Consider the following 18,180-nt stretch of genomic DNA (forward strand, 5'->3'; position numbering starts at 1 on the left):
TTAGCTACAAGACTTGAAATATAGATATTAGACAGTTTTCCAATGACATTGAATCATGTTGTACTTGGTTCCAAACAGAAGTTCTTGAAAGTGCCTGCAGGTCTGTTGCTTAACATTGGCTACAGCAATGTCGAAACCACTCCATCTGCAAGAAATCTTGGAATCATATTTAAATCCATCATGTCCCTTGAAAAAGTCAAGAACTTAGGCAAAACGTGCTTCTTCCACATTCACAACATCAGTAAAATCCTCTAATCGTCTTGACAATGAAACGACAAAACGTCTTATGCAGACTCTCATCACATCACGACTGGATTATTGTAACTCCCTTTTCTTCCACATTCCTTTATCCCTGATCAAAAAGTTACAGCGAATCCAGAATGCAGCAGCAAGGGTTGCAACGCGCATGCCGCAAACTGAGCATATATCTCCTATCCCGAAGGCCCTCCAATGGCTGCCCGTGAATTTCATGATTCAGTACAAGATATTTCTTCTAGCCCAAACTGTGTCTATGATCAATCATAACGTCACTATCTCAGAAGCCTTGTCAGGATATACCAACCAACCCGTTCTCTCGACCATCTTCGCCTATCAGTCCCAATCATGAAATCATCAATGGGTGATAGAGCTTTCTCTGCCTCAGCTCCTCTACTGTGGAACGATCCACCTCTTCCTATAAGACCTGTCTCTTACAAACCTTATTTAAGACTTTCTTAAAGACACACCTCTTCAAGCAAGCCTTTGACTAGCTATTCTGAATTACTTTTTCTTATAAATAAGCCCAGACAGCGAATGGGACTTCTCCCAGCAAACGCTGCCTAGTTGAACCCACCAAGAACTTTCTGGAGAATATGTAGACTCCCCGCTCCCGGTTGAGAATCGGGCATTCTCCTGATCTGCACCAAGAGATCAGAAGGTACCAAACCAAGGGCACTGAGAATAATAGGGAGGCTGATGACAGTATACTTGGGATGAAAGCAAGACATTACAAAGCCGATATCCGCATATTTAGCATGCTTTTTGCGTGAATCTTGCCAATCACATTGCTGTCAAAAGGTACAGAAAATTCAATAACATAAATAAATTCATTGGTTTTACCAAGACTGACTGACTGACTGAGTTTGGTTTTACGCTGCTTTTAGCAATATTCCAGCAATATCACGGCGGGGGACACCAGAAGTGGGCTTCACACATTGTGCCCATGTGGGGATTCGAACCCGGGTCTTCGGCGTGACGAGCCAACGCTTTAACCATTAGGCTACCCCACCGACCCGGTTTTACCAAGAAGGAAGATATATCATTTGAAATTAAAAATTGAACAGATAATTCGTTGTTTTTCTTATCTATCAATGTAGTTTATGTGAATATATTGAAAATTTTAAAATAATGCAATTGTATTTGTCAAATTTTTTATAGAGCGTTTTCGGTTGAAACCTGTTTTTGGGGCATTTTTGGACCCTGGTCAATCCTTTAAAAAAATTCAAAGTATGCGCCAGGCAGGGACCAACAAGTACCATATTTTAACATCTTTTGGAATGACGCTGCCTGGGATCAAACCCGCAACCTTCCACTCTCCTGGCGGACGCTCTAACCACTACACCACAGAGGCGGTACCGATGACTTTGAAAAAACTGTGCATTTGCTTCTGGTAATATTAGTGAGACAGCTGTATCCAACTCTTGGATTTCTAGATGGTGATTGGTCGATGACGTCATGAAGCTGTTGATGGCCATGGGCTGAAATGATGTTATGCCAACAAAGTGCCAAGCAACATCCTGTTTCGGATCCTCCAGCCTAAAGCATTCCGATTGCTTTATCAGTCTCTCTGCTTGACAGACATAGCACAACGGTAATGCTCTGATCAATGTGTTATGGTGAACAATGTAATGGGCAAAGTATCAACTTGCAAAATCAATGCCAGATAAAGAGTTTGGACGTAACTGAATAATGCTTCAAGCGCATCGCTTATAAAGCTGGTTCATTTATGTTTGTGTTTGGTTTAAGTGTTTTTTGTCTGTCTTAGGTTCCCACATCCTTCATTAGCCAGACATCACTTCCATCAGTTATATATAGAGTTACGTTTTTTAGCAGAACAAAACATGCCCAATGGTTTGGAAACATAATACATACCATATCTGTTGACATAGGATCTGAACATTGGCATTGAAATGTGCACCTCTTTTTCATTATTGTTTCAAACTTTTCACAGATTAAATGAAAAAGAAAGTAGAGCATTCAAATCATATTTATTGAATTTCATAATTCATTTCACAGCCATGATCCTGATCTTTGAAAGCTCCTGTACAAACTTGCAACATACAACATCACACCATGCACTTAATTTCCAGGTAGACTATTCACAATCTCCCTGCTGGGGAAGTGTGGCCACAGCTCCATGCACTAGCCTTGCAGCAGGGTGGAAATATACAATAAAATATACAATCTGTGAATTAAATTGCTAAAAGATTTATCCCAAAGATCAACATAGAAACGGTGTAGAAGGCATAATGTGAGCATAGTAAAGGCCACACAAATATAAGATCCTTCTAAAAATACATTTAACCAAATATATGGCTCTGCATAATTGCTGGTCATTGTGTAGAAATAAAATACAAGTCAATTATAGATAGAAATATTAACAGTTGCAGTGTACTCTGATACAACAAATAAAATACTTCCAAATGTCAGGAATAACAAACACAATCATTAAGCTCTAGAAGTTTTGAGGGTGAATCACACACATAATCAAACAAACTTATTAGGAAGATGGCAGGTTCCTTCAAGTTGGCTTTAACCACAGTAGCTGCTAGTTCTTTGTTTCTAATTTTTATGTCCACTGATGAAAGAAGGTGGAAAAAGAGGTTCCAATATTCTGGATCAAATAGGTAGTAGCTAAAAGCAATGATGGGTTGATCTGTAGACCCCAAAATAGATCATAGTGCATCAGTTCACATAGATATGTAGAAAACCGTGAAACATTAACAAACACATGATCTTACTATCATCAGCTGTCATCTAAGGAACAAATGTAAAGATTTCAGCTTCATTGTTCCATTGTTTTCGCAGGTGATGTTTACAAAGCCTTGAGCGCACTTTTGTAGAATTTTGGAGTATGGTAAAAATGAAAAGGTTACAAAATACAGATCAAATGTAAATGACAGTGTCTTTTTTTGTGGGAATGAGCATGTGAAGGTGTCAGATTAATTATAATGTAGTTTCTGGGAAGATGTTTACAGATGCCACAGGGGGTAAACGAAAAATGTGAGAATCATTCTCAAGGAAGTGTAAAGCTTATTCTCCTCAATAAACCCGACAAATAAGCAAGAAGAAAATGTGATCCTCGACAGTGACTCCCTACTTCAGCTGAACAACAATTAATAACCTCTCACAACACAAGAGAAACACAAGCTTGTAATATTCACAACAGCAGGTTGGTTCAATTCTGCACCAGTCACTTACCAGTCATGCAATCTTCAGACTTGGTGGATGTCACATTTAGGGAACTAAATGCCCTTAGTGTGAACAAACCAACATAACCCAACCCAACCAAAGTTTCTTGCGATCCAGCCCAAACTTCAAGTTTGCATCATAAAACACTGGCATGTAAAAGAGCCCTGTAATGACATAAAACACTGCCCACACAACTGTGTGTAAGGTTCTACAAGGAGTTTAATCCTGCATGGGCCGTCTGTGTATATATAGCCCCTGTCTTCTTCTGTATTTCCTCACAATTTCTTTATACTACTTGTGCCATAGCATCTTGTGTGTGTCTGTCTACCTGTCTATGTCCAAGCATCAGCTGTGTGTCTGTCTACCTGTCTATGTCCAAGCATCTTGTGTGTGTCTGTCTACCTGTCTATGTCCAAGCATCTTGTGTGTGTCTGTCTACCTGTCTATGTCCAAGCATCTTCTGTGTGTCTGTCTACCTGTCTATGTCCACACATCTTCTAGATACTTCTTGTGTAATCTCATCTTCATTAGGTATCCTGAGGCATCAGCGGCACTCATACCTGCAACACATCTTCACTTCTTGTGCTCATCTTCATAGTCCTCTACTGCTGTCAGTGAGCTGCTGTTTATTGCCATTCAATTAGTTTCGATCACTTGCATATAGTGCATGCCTATTTACCACTTTGGTGAAACAAGACAAGCATGGAAGTAGTGATCAAATGAGAAACATAATCCAGGCAATCAGGATTTGAACCTGAGGTTTCTGGCATGCCCAAGGGATGCAACTCTGCACAGCAAATTGCTTATGTCAGTATATAACGGGTATATATTCTGAGTAAGTGACATTCTTAAGACAATATGATATTCTAAAACTTACCCCCTATATTCCTTCAGGATCTGTACAAAGGTATTTGTTACGTCTTTGGCCATGTTGCGAGCATCACCGCATACATACACAACAGCATCCTGTTTCTCTATCAGATCTAGAGTTAGCTCCCCTTGCTTGAGCAGCTGGTCTTGGACATATCTGGGAGAGCCTTCTGGCTGGATGTCCCTGGAGAAGCTGACAAACAAATGACTCAGGACTCCTGATTCTTGAAATTCCTGTAACTCTTTCCTGAAATACACCAAAAGTAGAGCTACATGTTCTGAACTTGTAAATAGCATGTGATATTCCTAACTTTGAAATTCAGTCACCACACTCACTTTCTAAAATAACTTGTGGGTAAAAATGATGTGATTATTTTTGAATTCTGAAACATACTTGGATATTTTTTGGCAATAGTCGTCTTTGACCAATGACTGAGTCAGTTTGGTATTATCCCCTTTTTAACAGTGTTTCAGTTACATTACAGCGTGCTAAATGTGGGAGGAAAGTCTGAATCAAAGCAGGACTCCGATGTTTAACACTTTCCTGAAACACATGAGTATGGGTCTGGCTCTGAATGACCAAAGAATAAAGTCACAACTGTACACAGTACATCACAGGGCCTTCGATTCCCCAAATGGGTACAATGTGTGAAGCCCACTTCCGGTGTCCCCCGCCGTGATATTGCTGGAATATTGCTAAAAGCAGCTTAAAACAATACTCACTTACTCACATCACAGGGCCACACACTGAAAAACTTAATCTACCATATCACAGCATAATTTTACACGAAAGTTCGCTAAAAACTTGGGACATATGAAAAAAACGCTTCCATATCCAAGGTTTGAAAAGGTATTGACACTGGTGGCAACCTTGTCATCCAGCATTTTGTAGATTCTTGCAAATTCAGATTTGATATAGCAACAATTTCACAAGCAGGTCAGAATTTTATGTGATTTCTGAAATCAAACTACATATCCTTGTGATCTTGTTACACTATAACAATTAGACAGAACTTGAAAAAAAATTCTCATTTCTGACTGAGGCTCTCAGTTCAACATTGGTCAATACAGATGTACAGTGCATCTTCCTTCCTGTAAATAACATCTGAAATACCTGAAGAGGTAATCTCTGTCTTGATGTCGACACCCATAGAACAGGCATGTCTGGCCATATGACTTGTCTGCTTCTGATTGGCTCCTCTGCCATGCTCTATGCTGGAGGAAGCCAATGAATGGCGCAACACCTGTCCCTGGACCAATCAGAATGATGGGCACAGAAATGTCTTCTGGGCACCGGAAATGTTGATTGGTACGTGTAAATATGGGTATCTGCAACCAATGAATATTTAATGTTACCCTGAATTTCAAATATTGATATCAAACAAGACGGATGACATGTTCCTCACAAGTTTATGTATTTTTAATCATATCCCAATATTCATTATTACTTTTATAAATTATTCTTTAGAATTAACATTGCCCAATCAAAAGACGAAATGAAACAGATTTGTTACCTTAAGGTTATTGCCCTCCTTCTCCTGACAACCATCTTGGATTTGTGTTGTCATGGTGACAGTATCCAGCCAACCAGTGCACACCCCCTTCCTGGGAGCTGATCTTCCATCTGTGGCAGGGATGCACACAATGTTGAAGGCGATGCTGAGTCTGTTGGGATGGGTCTGAGGAGAACTGGAAACCAAACATAGTTTGTATCTGCAGAACAAACCTATGCATTTCTTTGGATTGTACAAACTATTTGGAAGTAACAGATTTGGATACTGAGACTAATCTTTGAGTTGCTATTAATATTAGAAATACTAAGCACTATACTGTTGTGTCAGTGAGTTAACATCAGTTTGATGTTGGTAGTATTTCCGCTATATAGTAACAAGTAGGGTGTAACGATGCATTGAACTATCGATGACTGCAATTGTTGAGTCTCCGATAGCAATTAATCGATTGAAGACCCGAAAAACAATTGATGCATCGATAGTATGTGTGACTATCGATAGTTTAGTAATTAACTTCTGTTGATAAATGCGCAGCACAAAACACAGGAAGTACCAGATTCATTTTTTTTATTTATAGTTATCCGCCCCTGTTACCTCTTAAACAAACTTGAACTGGGTTTCAAGTTTCTTGTCAGTTTCTAAAAGAGACTGAAGCTACTTCAGCTTGTTTTTATTTCATATAAACTATACATTCATTTGGGAAATGACTTCAAATGAGACAATTCAAGGAGAGAAAAAACTATTGCAATTATAGTATTGCAATAGTTGGTCGCAATAGACTATCGCTATCACAATAGTTGTTTCCCCCTCAATAGTCAACCCTAGTAACAAGCACATGTTGTACCTCTAGCTGCCGCTAGTTGTGATGAGTAATTGCACGCTAGGCCAAAATTGAAATAAACAAGAAGACAAAGTCATCAATATCCCCCGCAATGGCAAAATACTCTTCATGCATATGTCTACGAGTTATGATTATGCCAAATGTTTTGGTGTGTATATAGAAAAGTGGAAGGAGAGTATTTAAAGGTTTTAAAAGTTCTGCTCCAGAAAGGAGCACTACCACCAGTTTCAGTCTACGTCAAAGTTGTTGGCATGGAAATGCAAAGATATTTTATTCAGAAATCCAAAACTACCAAAAGGCACCAGTACACCACCTGACCAATCTATGTGCCAAGTTTGGTGAAGACATAGTGAACGGTTTTAGAGTTCTGCTACGGAAAAGAGCACAAGCACAAATTCCAGTCTAAGTTGAACTTGTTGCCATGGAAAAATATTTTATTCAGAATTCCAAAACTACCAAAAGGCAGCAGTACACCCCCAGATGTATGTATGTGCCAAGTTTGGTGAAGAAACATTGAACGGTTTTAGAGTTCTGCTACGGAAAAAAGCACTACCACCAATTTCAGTCTAAGTCGGACTTGTTGCCATGGAAACGCCAAAAATATTTTATTCAGAATTCCAAAACTACCAAAAGGCACCAGGACACCACCAGATCTATCTATGTGCCAAGTTTGGTGAAGAAACATTGAACGGTTTTAAAGTTCTGCTCCGGAAAAGACAAATGTGCACGGACGCACGCACACACAGACAGATTCCATTTTAATACCCCACGCAAAACGCGTTGCGGGGGATAAAAAATATTCTACAATTAACACAGAGGTAAACATAAAACATTATTAGCGACAGTACTGAAACCATTTTACATACTAACGTTATGTAGAATAACTATATAAACACGAATTGATGAAGGATACCACAGAACTCAAGACAGATCTGAACAAAGTTGCGACTTGAAGCAAGAGGAAGATCAAGGGTAGGTAACTCATACAGGAGACTGACTTCCAGGGTGTGATAAACGTGCAAGCCTCTATAATGACACACAGTGTTCTGCTAATGACTGTTAACCTACCTGCACACTGAATACGGCCTGGGCTGAAGTCTAGGGAGTTGCTCTGAAATAGATCAGTCAGCATATAACTGGGACAGGACAACATTGCAGTACCCATATATACATATCTGGAAAAAGACAACATAATAGAACTATTATATTCTTACTACTCCTGCCCAAACCACAGTAATTTAAGTTTCTTGACACAGGATCTCTACAAGACATCGACAAGAACAACTGTGATGAAACCATGTCTCACCTATCACTCTCTCCACTGGAGGCTGACAAGAAGGGAAAGCTGTAAGAACATCCAGCAGAGAGAGTCGTGACTCTCGGATGAACCTAGAGTAATCTCCTGCTCCTTGTTTGCTGCAAAGTTCCTGTAGGCGGCGGTGTTCACTTTCATCACTTGTACACTCCACAAATATCCGCAACAGTGCCTGATAATTACACATGTGTGAACAAAATGAAAATACAAGCAACTTCCAATGTAGAACAATGAGAAGGGTGTTATAGTAAGAAGCCAATTGAGAATTTAAACATGCATGTTTTTGCATGAGCAAAAGTGCACAATTGTCGATGAGAGGAAACAGAGTAAAGATACACACTAAATGAGACTTTGAGGCTCTGTAGGCAGTGGACAGCGTCTCACCTTCTTGGGCTGATCACGGATGTCGACACACGTGAGGAAGATGTGTCTGAGGGTACACACTGGGGGAATGTGAGGAGGAACGGCAGCGTTCTTCTTCTTTGTACCCGGAACCACACTCAGCTCTATAGTGGTATCGGCATTACTTGTGTGACCAAGTCTGAAAATAAGCCAAAGTCATCTATACACAAAGATGACACACAGAGGAGTGTACAGAACAACACAATAGTTTACATCACTGTACAGTTGAGTCAGTTGGTAGCTGTAAGCCATAACTTGGGTATCTGTTTAGAGATATCTGTATCTGTGTGACACCAGGCATTTCTGGTGTAGCATATTGACGATAATATAAGGTTAGGTGCTCTACCACTCTCATATGTTACAATGCGAGTTACGTCCCCTTGTATCACTCTCGTTGAGTAAGGCATCAGTAAAGCACATATTTTAGCAGATGCCATTTGTTCTGTGGTATATTGTTGTGAAGTTCTGCCAAGTCTAAGAACTTAGCATCTCACTCTAATCAAATCTGACATTCAGTGAACCGACATTTCATTGACTCTAATCCAGTAAACTATGTTTATAATAAACACACTTATAATTACTGACACACATATATCTCATTTCAAAGGTTTAGACTCACTAGTGTAAAAATAGCCACTTACTTCAGGCAACTGTTCTAAATTAAATTTTGCAAAAGATTCAATACTGTTTAACGGTACTGTTTACACATGAACTGATGTATTGTAAAACAAATCTGTAACGTTGAAAAGATTATTGTCATGAGTTCACTAAATGATAAACATCAGTGAAAATTGGCGAATTCTTAACAAATTTGCACCATATTTGCACATGCTTTTCAGCAATTTGATCAGGGGCGGATACAGCTTTTTGAGAAAGGACAGGGTGGGGTGGGGTGGGGTGGGGTGGGGGGGTCACCCCCCTGCACCCCCCTTCTGGATCCGCCTATGTTAATGCATGATCCTCTTGCAATTCATCTGCATAAGGTTTGCAATTGGTTCCCCCAAGTTAGTGGACAAATCAAACCATATATATATCAATAACATACAGTGAGTGTTTTAAGTGAGTCTAAACTTTTGAAAGGAAGTATATATCAAACTGTTAGTGTTTGGACATGGCTACAAGCTGTATATTCCAGTCCAAATGGTATAAGAAACTGTGGTCATAATAAACTAAAATTAGTGGTTTGTTATTACCGTAGATTACTGTAACTAAAACAATCCAAGGTAATGTGGCAGCGCTACAGACCAATGTGACCAACATTAGTGGTCCAGCATAAACATTCTAAGTCAACTAAATCTTAACTATAGATTCAAATGTGAACCCAGTAGAAGAAAACTTCAATGTACACATGAAAGAAAACTGCTGACCGAAACAATTGTGGTTAAAAAACACTGGCCTAAGGGGTTATCAAAATGTTTTGAACCATAGCATTTTTAGTACAGAAATATTGCTGTGAGCTGTAATTATTTAGCAACATAATCTTGCAGTTCAATACACTCTTCAGCTTCCTGAGGCAAGGGAGGTAACTGAACATTAAAGTCCTGTTTCAGCCCCTGCCAAACTAGCCTGGAATCTTGTTTTGTGTGGACTAAGGAGTCCAGGCATGGTCCAATCAAAATCATGTACAGAAATCAACAGCCGGTTCGTAAATAACATGGTAACGGTCAATTACAGATAAGTACAGCATGTGCACCATAAACAACGTGGCTACAAATATTGTTCAAAACTTTTGATGTACTTAATCTACATACTACAATCGGCACGCACTGGCATCCTCAGAATCAGCATGTTACCAGTTTTCTTTGGTGGTTAATCCTCCCAGGAAAATACTTTGATGACAGTTCTACAGCTGAGTCAGTTTTTTTCCTAAAGAACAGGTTGCCTAGATTTAATTACCGTCAGGTCATGGAACTGAATCATGCCAAAACTGAAAAAATCATTCAACAAACACATGTCAACACTGATACCAGCAAAACAAAACTCTACCGGTACATATTCCAGGTGTCCGAGACTTTCTCTAAGCCCCAAACATGACAGCTCCTGATATAAGTAAGACTAAGAGACACAACTCTGCAGCACACTTCTCCATATTACCTGTCCAGCAGCTTGTCAACTTCCTGAGGGTCGTTGGGGCAGACAATCGACACAGCATCGCCAGGCTCATAGGTCAGCCCACTGTCCTGCACAACAAAAAAGTCATCGTCTCAATCTTTCTCAACGGTTAAACCAAATAAAAACTGACAGTTACATCGATCTCTCTGAAGCTGTCTGCACCATACTTGTCATTTGGTTTTGTTGGATGACACCTGACAACCATAACTGAAAAACATCCAGTGAGTGAAGATTGCTTTACACATCACTCGGAAAACTCCGTGAATAACCGATTCGGGCACAGTGCTAGTCTTATTGAGTTTGCTGCTCATGTTGATGTCATTCTGTGTTTTACTTACCTCAGTGTTTAAAGAGAGCAGTAACGTCTTCTTGACAGCATCCGCACTAGTGAGGACTTGAGCATCTTCAACAGTAACCATGGAGACATCACTTGAAGCAGATGGAAACTTACAGCCATTTTGCATCGGCAACAAAGATGTATCCTGAAATGATTATGCAGTTTTACATTAGTCACAAATTTCAAGTGAGAATTAAACATGCCTTAATGTTTTCAAATTAACATATTCTGGTACATTTTATAAAAAACACAAAGGAACCTCGAAAGTATTATATTTACATCTCACTTTCTGAAAAGGATTAAAAAACCCATCATCATTATTAGGCAAGAAACAAAAAGTGTCTGGTCAAAACATGAAACAATTTAGAGGAGGTCCACACAGTTCACTTACCAATGTATTCTCCGGCATGTAGGTGATTGCAAGGAATGATGGTGGCAGAGCTGGGACAGACAGTCCACTCTCACATAGTGGAGGCACAGAAACACAGAGACTAGGAACACAGGTTGGCACAGAACTGTCACCTTGCTTTAAGTCAGGGGTGGATGTGACCGTCTGCTTTTCTATAGAGACACTCTGAGCTGAAGGTTCAGTCCCATTCTGAAGAGCTAAAGAATTCTCTTTATCTCTGTTGTTGAGTGAATTAGTTTGATCAATAATCAAAACCTCTGGGGTATGTGAAGGTGTATTGCAGCTTTTTATACGATTATTCTCATTGTCATTTAAAGACAAGGCTTTCACAGAATCAGTCACAGTTGTCTCCCTTGACAGATCAGTAGCGCTAGAGACTTGAGATTCTGTTGATTCAAGAGATGTATTCCCATTCTGACTACGACTCGACTGGATATTCCTTGTGTTCCCTGACAGGCTAGAGGTGTTATCAGAGTTTTCACAACATGGAACAACTTCAGATCTTTCTGAATTATCAGGTTCTGGTAAATCCAAAAATGTTCTCAAAGCAGCCCACAAACCATCAATCCATGGCTCCACTACAACCTCCAAACTGAAAACACATAACAAAGAGATACATTGTCTTGGACATACATGAACACAGACGTAGAAGCAGCAGATATGTACAGAGATAATTTCATGCATTCATTACCAAGCTATACCTATCCTGCTCAAGACAAACAAAACAGTTTACCGTTTAGAAAGCCATTCTACTCTTTGAGAGTTCATGGCCGAGAGGATATGTTGTCTTGGGCAAACTGAATTCAATGATTTTTGGCATCCAGGAAACTGAATACAATTTTTGTCTGTATGTCTGTCTGTGTGTCTGTATGTCTGTCTGTGTGTCTGTATGTCTGTCTGTGTGTCTGTCTGTGTGTAGACACTGTCAATAAGGAGCCAAAGATAATCTGAACTTTCGAACAACTGAAAGACGAAAGCATGATGGGATTTTAGTGCAGTTATGAACTTCAAAACACTGGAAACTGAATACATGTACAACTATTACCCAACAGCATCATCTGCCCAGCCACTGTTGTAGAACCGGACAGCACCGAGGTCCTCCAAACGCCGATCAAGGGTCTTCCCACAGTTACAGAAGTTGGTGTAGTTGGAGTCTCCCAGGCCTGCAGCAAGAACAGCAGTTTAGATTCGTACTGTAACTGATACCTGAGTGTGTCTTCAGAACATATTACATCAATCAGTCTGTGGTTAAACTTGGGACCTCTTATCAGATTTAAAATGGCTACAACACCAGTGTTCATTCTAGCATTTCTAAAATGTAAGTCCATGGCCTCAGTAACATTGGCCATTGAGAAATGTGAGTTATGTCAAACAGCTGTGGCTTGCTAGTTACTGGTCTAAATTCACTTACCGTATATTACGGTATTACCGTAGATAAGCCAAATTTTGAGGACCGTCTGTAGAAGGGGGTGGCTTATCTACAGGATACAGGAAACTTTTTTTTCAGGGGGTAAGAAGTTCTTTTGGGGTTAGGGGGTTGTTCTGTTGGCTTCTAATACTGGTAAGGTCAGTAATTTGAACAAGACCAACTAAATCAAGATCTGCTCAACACATTTACTGAACAGTTTACATCTATTAAAAATGCCTTCAAAATAATTAAAATAAATCACAAATAAACTATTATTAATTCACAATCTCAGTGTTCATTAGCAACTCAACTGAATACTTCAACACTGACTGAGCAGTTCTCTATATCTGAGCATTGAAACAACACAACATGAGATGACATGTGAAACAAACTTGCAATACATTTCAGGTTTAAGTTTAATTTCATGAGTGTGCCAACACAACCCGCCTGTACTACTTTTACAGTGCACCATGTAAAATATTAGTGTACGAATGGAGCAAATGCATGGCCTAAAACACAAACCATATTTTCAGTGTAGTCTGTGACTTAAGTCACAAATCCTGTACAGCTGATATTTCACAGGTCTACAGCAAATGATCAAGTAATCAAGTCAGTTACAAGTATCAAGGTTTACTAAACTCCAAAACACTGACTCATGTTGTATGTGTTATAGGCATCATATTTCATACAAACCAGGGCTCCAGATAAGGGGCGTACAGGCGCGTAATGTACGCCTCAAAATCAATTAAGTACGACATAATATAAGATTTCAAGCGTATCGTGTACGCACATAAATACCTTTGTACGTCTAACATTTAATTTCCGTGCGTATCGTGCAAATGGAAATCTATTTTGGATAAAACTTATTAAGTTTCTTTTGCGAAACACGATTTAACACATGAGGAAACCCAGACAGTAGGAATCACATGCGTTGCCATGCAACGATATACGTCACTATTTTTTGATTGGCTAAAAAACTACACTTCCTATTTATATCAGGTCGGACCTGACATTTCGCGCATCACACGGTCGCTCAGTTATTTCTCACGCGTCTTCAAATACAAATACATGGTTGGAAATAGTGATCGATGAATCGTCCAGACAAACCACATCACCAACTCGCTCACACAAAAACATGTCAGTACTCCTTCAAAATTCTCACTACACCTCCACTTGCAATATGATGTGTAAGTACACTTCGCACCCCCAAAAGTTATCTGGAGCCCTGCAAACATCAAGTGTGTGAAGCCCATCATACCTAGCAAGGTGTAGTGGAGTCCAGCAAGGTGGTCCTCTGTCAGTGTCTTCTTCTTCAGTCTCCGCACAAACTTACAAGCTGTGTCAGGGGGCTCTCCATCACCTGTTGTTGATGTGACAATCACAACACATCTTTCTTTCTCTATGTTAAACTGAAAGCAGACCAAAAATAATTTTCAAACATATTTGTATTTAAAAAAATCCCAAAGAATAAAACACCTTATGTCACATTCAGTTATTTCATGCAAGCTGCTCATAGGTATAAAATGGAAATTTACTGTTTCACCTTCTGTTTCATACACTGTCATCATAATTTGAAGAATATTATGCACATAATAAAACAGTGTCCATTGCTGTTGAGAACTCGGTACAGTGCTCAATGTAATCTAGTATTATGTCAAACATAATTAAGTTGCTAGTTAGGGTACAAGCATAATTAACCTCTGATTATTCATGATACTGCAGGGGCTGACGAAGGGGAGAGGGAGCTCGTCTTTGGACTGTATCATATTTGGCCTTCATCCCCAACCTTCAGATTGCCTGATTACAGTCTCAATAAATTCTGTATTGGAGGCCATAACACCGTGACTACATAAAGGACATTATTCATTTTCACAGGAAGCTGGCACATTTATATCAATTTCTGATCAGAGAAAGACGATTTAGCTGCATATATAAATACAATATTACAATATAATAGCTGTGTTAGCGAAATGATGCTTTCAGTGTTACGATATATATCAGGAATGTCAATGAATAAGAAATGTACACCACCCTCAATACAGCTTGAATTACAAATTTCACAAAGCCAATTATCAAAATCAATACCTAATCATCTTTGTAAGTTACTATGAATGGGTAATTCACATATTCTTAAAAGTGAGTGAGTGAGTGAGTATGGTTTTATGCCGCTTTTAGCAATATTCCAGCAATATCACGGCAGGGGACACCAGAAATGGGTATTCTTAAAAGAGATAGACAGGTCTAAAGTGTCTATTTCTAAATAGATTATGTCTCAGATAATAATATATTTGAAAATATACTCTTGATGATTCACACATATTAACATGACTGGGTTATAAGTAATAATCAAAGTTATCTTCCTGTAGGCTTCACAGGCATGAGAGTAAACGGAACATAACGTAAGGTCCATTGAAAATATTGTAGGACAACATCTAAAGTTTATACAATGAAATAACCTTTTTCTCAGTCTGACTAAGACAATGCATCTCAGCATGGAGTCCCTCCTTTTCTGCTCTCTCACAAATCTCCTCTGATATGGCTTTAGCTTGGCCAGTCTGCGAGCCATATAGGAGGAGAAAACGGTTTTGGGTATGTCCTGGCATGATATCTGAAATACATCCACTTATATTCAATATGGCAAAGCAGAGCACAACTAAAAGGTCTGTTTGATTGTCATTTTAGAAGTTGATCAATAATAAGACAGATATTATACTTTATGGATGACAACTTCTTTATCATATTATGATGCCAAATTTTGGTATAGGTTCTTATATTATTGTCAAGCAAGAGGGCTTAATGAAGAAATCTCATGTGTATTTGACAATGTCAAACCTACAACAAAAACACTCTGACATTTAGACAATGTCATGAAAGTGGCACTAGATCTAACATTTGGCAAGAAAAATATGTGTATATATGGGATATTCGTATTCATATGCAACTGATTAAATCTACCCGACCCCTAATCAAATATTCAATCATGGACAACAGCTCTGTCAAAAAAAGTGTTTCTAATAAACATTTATTGTTTCGTGTCTTTGGTAATAAAAGTGTCAGGCCAATTTACAAATTTTGAAAGCAGAGTGTGCTGATGATATAAGATATAACATAACAACACAACCAGGTGATGTTATTCGTAGAAGCTCGGGTGCTTTTACTGTTTTGTGTCTTAACCATTTCGCACTGGATACAAGTACCAATTAAGGAACCTATAGATTTGGTATTATATACAAATCACAGTAAAACGATTCTGCAGTGTTAACATGACTTGTCCCCAGGTTTGAACGACACACTCGTCCGTGCCTACTGTAAAATTGCACTCTCAATTTCAGCGCCATGAATGGTTATATAATTTTGTAAACAATACAAGTGTTGAATGGAAAGATATTATAGAATAATTTCTCTTTGCTTGAATCTGAAGTCCGGTTGGTTTGATAATTCCCGCATGTGCGTCGAATCCATGAAACAGAGCAAATCCATTGACATAACCATGACTGCTTGCATCAGACGTCTTACCTCGGCTCTTGTTTTGGAGGAAATGACATTTTACCGGAAGCAGTGCTTTTAATACACACCGTAGTGAATTATGGGATTGATAAGTACGCTAATACATATTTCGTTACAACTTACTTGCTTTGGCGTAAAATGATTTCTTTAAGATTATATTTCTTCAAGCGTTATGCATTAGAATATTTTTTAGGTATTTATCTCATGTAAATATTATCTTAAAATTTAAAAAATAATGTTACAACGGTACGTTCTATACATCCGTGATGTATACATTAAAATAGTTTTGCTAAGACATATAGTCACGTGGAATATCGAAGAAACTTTATTTAAATCGGGAAAATGACAACAATGGCCGAAGTGCATTGCACACATGAAATGTCGAGGGAGTGAAAATATTCAGTGGACTGTTTTCTGAGGACATATTAACAAAATCGGTTCACCATGTGGGAGGACCCTGACGTATCAGTGCAAGAACAACTATTTCACGACTATGTGCGCGAAAACATTGTGAGTATCATCTGTGACAGCTCAATTCCTAACCTGTCCAGATTAGGCCAGCACCACAAATAACGCAGTTTGACAGTTCGTACACGTGTCTTTTTGTACGTGTGAATATTTGATAGAAAATACGAACAAAAGCTTGTGAATATGGCCTTTATGGATGCCGTTTAAATTATGAACAATTGTTACTGGTAGAGAAAGGTGGACTGTTAGGATTCACACATTTTGAGTTCAATTAGCGTTGGCTAAAGGCTAGTTATCAGTATCCTGATATATTGCTGTTTGTTTTGTTGTTTAACTCCGCACTCATCATTATTACAGCTGTATGGCTGCACCCAGATATGTAACGTGTTAGTTGTTATATTTAGGTTTAAATAATATTTTCATAGGTACCTAGCCGAGAGCCGCGATGCGGTTCTATACAGCATCGCGGCTCTCGGCTAATAGGTACCCTACTAAACACAATTATCATCGCATGATGGCACTCTTGGTTAGGACTTGTTGGTGATTAGCGATGTCTTTATCCTTTTCTACTATGTTAACTATCAATCATGCTAAACTTATACCAGTCAGATTACCACTCAAATATTATTTTCTAAATTTGATGTGTCAGTTATATTTCTTGAAGTTCCAATGAAGGAACACCATTTGTCTTACCATCATTGCCTTGTTGTTGCTGCATTGTCATGCATGTGCTGTTTGAAGATGCATGATCATGATTGTGTGAAAACTTTGTAATATCGATTCATGATACTCATAAGCATATGTGGTAGATTGATAATCCAAAGCTTCCACATGGTGAGTATACTATAATGTCGCGGGACATGGATGTTTATATGCATGCTTGACTGAAATCTCATAAAGTCTTGTTAAAATGGTAAAGGTTATCAAGCAGTTTCTGCTTGGTACATGTTCAGATAGATGTTTGTTTTCTGCCAATTGGTTGCCCACAGACTGTTGTTGGTTATTTGCGATAGGTGTAACTGTCAGTTGATATCAACATCATAAGAGATGCATGTAACACTTGTCTGTGATAAGAAAGACTTTTTGTCTTATCACCTCAATAAAATACAAATATTTGGTTTGTGCAATGATAAGTAAAGTATATGTATATATAAATTGTAAAAGACATTTACCTTGCTTTTGTGACACAATGACAATGTCAGTCTTACAGTTATCATCATGATTCATGTTCATGTATTGAATAGAAATAGATTCAATGGTAGATGAATACTAAAGTATAAAATCTAAGAAGTTGTTGAGATACAAATTCAGATATACTAACTGGTTACTGGTGTCTTATTTGTCTTACCACTTATTCTCAATAACTCAATAACAAGGGAAATGTAACACTTGTCTACCATGTTCATGATGTAAAATACAAGTGTCATATGCCATGATATACACTACAGCTTACTGTTATCCTGGCTATATGTGATCTTATATATTCATCCTTATCATACTTGTCACATAGGTTCCCTTAGTTTACATAACCTTCAAAAACATGACTCACT

At 38.6% G+C, this 18,180-nt stretch overlaps 2 protein-coding genes across 2 annotated transcripts in view; one reads left to right on the plus strand and one right to left on the minus strand.

The window, feature by feature from the left end:
• Window positions 1-2,227: 2,227 nt before the first annotated feature.
• Window positions 2,228-16,232, minus strand: LOC124281376 (methionine synthase reductase-like). Its single transcript, XM_046717414.1, has 14 exons — window positions 16,172-16,232; window positions 15,112-15,263; window positions 13,914-14,064; window positions 12,293-12,410; window positions 11,230-11,839; window positions 10,840-10,983; window positions 10,484-10,569; window positions 8,372-8,528; window positions 7,979-8,159; window positions 7,741-7,783; window positions 5,835-6,009; window positions 5,435-5,649; window positions 4,328-4,567; window positions 2,228-4,009 (listed from the first exon to the last, which is right to left on the minus strand). Exons 2-14 carry the CDS (start codon window positions 15,256-15,258, stop codon window positions 3,931-3,933), a joined length of 2,346 nt encoding a protein of 781 aa, XP_046573370.1. The 5' UTR covers window positions 15,259-15,263; window positions 16,172-16,232; the 3' UTR covers window positions 2,228-3,930.
• A 279-nt stretch (window positions 16,233-16,511) lies between these two features.
• The window catches only part of LOC124281354 (limb region 1 protein homolog), a 38,344-nt gene continuing 36,675 nt past the window's right edge, over window positions 16,512-18,180 (plus strand). Inside the window, exon 1 of the mRNA XM_046717389.1 lies at window positions 16,512-16,672. Coding sequence (XP_046573345.1) covers window positions 16,607-16,672 — 66 coding nt within the window. The 5' untranslated portion in view covers window positions 16,512-16,606. The remainder of the gene's footprint in view (window positions 16,673-18,180) is intronic.

This window comes from Haliotis rubra, unplaced genomic scaffold, assembly GCF_003918875.1.
Source record: "Haliotis rubra isolate DU_JTF1 unplaced genomic scaffold, ASM391887v1 Scf283, whole genome shotgun sequence".
Classification (NCBI taxonomy): domain Eukaryota; kingdom Metazoa; phylum Mollusca; class Gastropoda; order Lepetellida; family Haliotidae; genus Haliotis; species Haliotis rubra.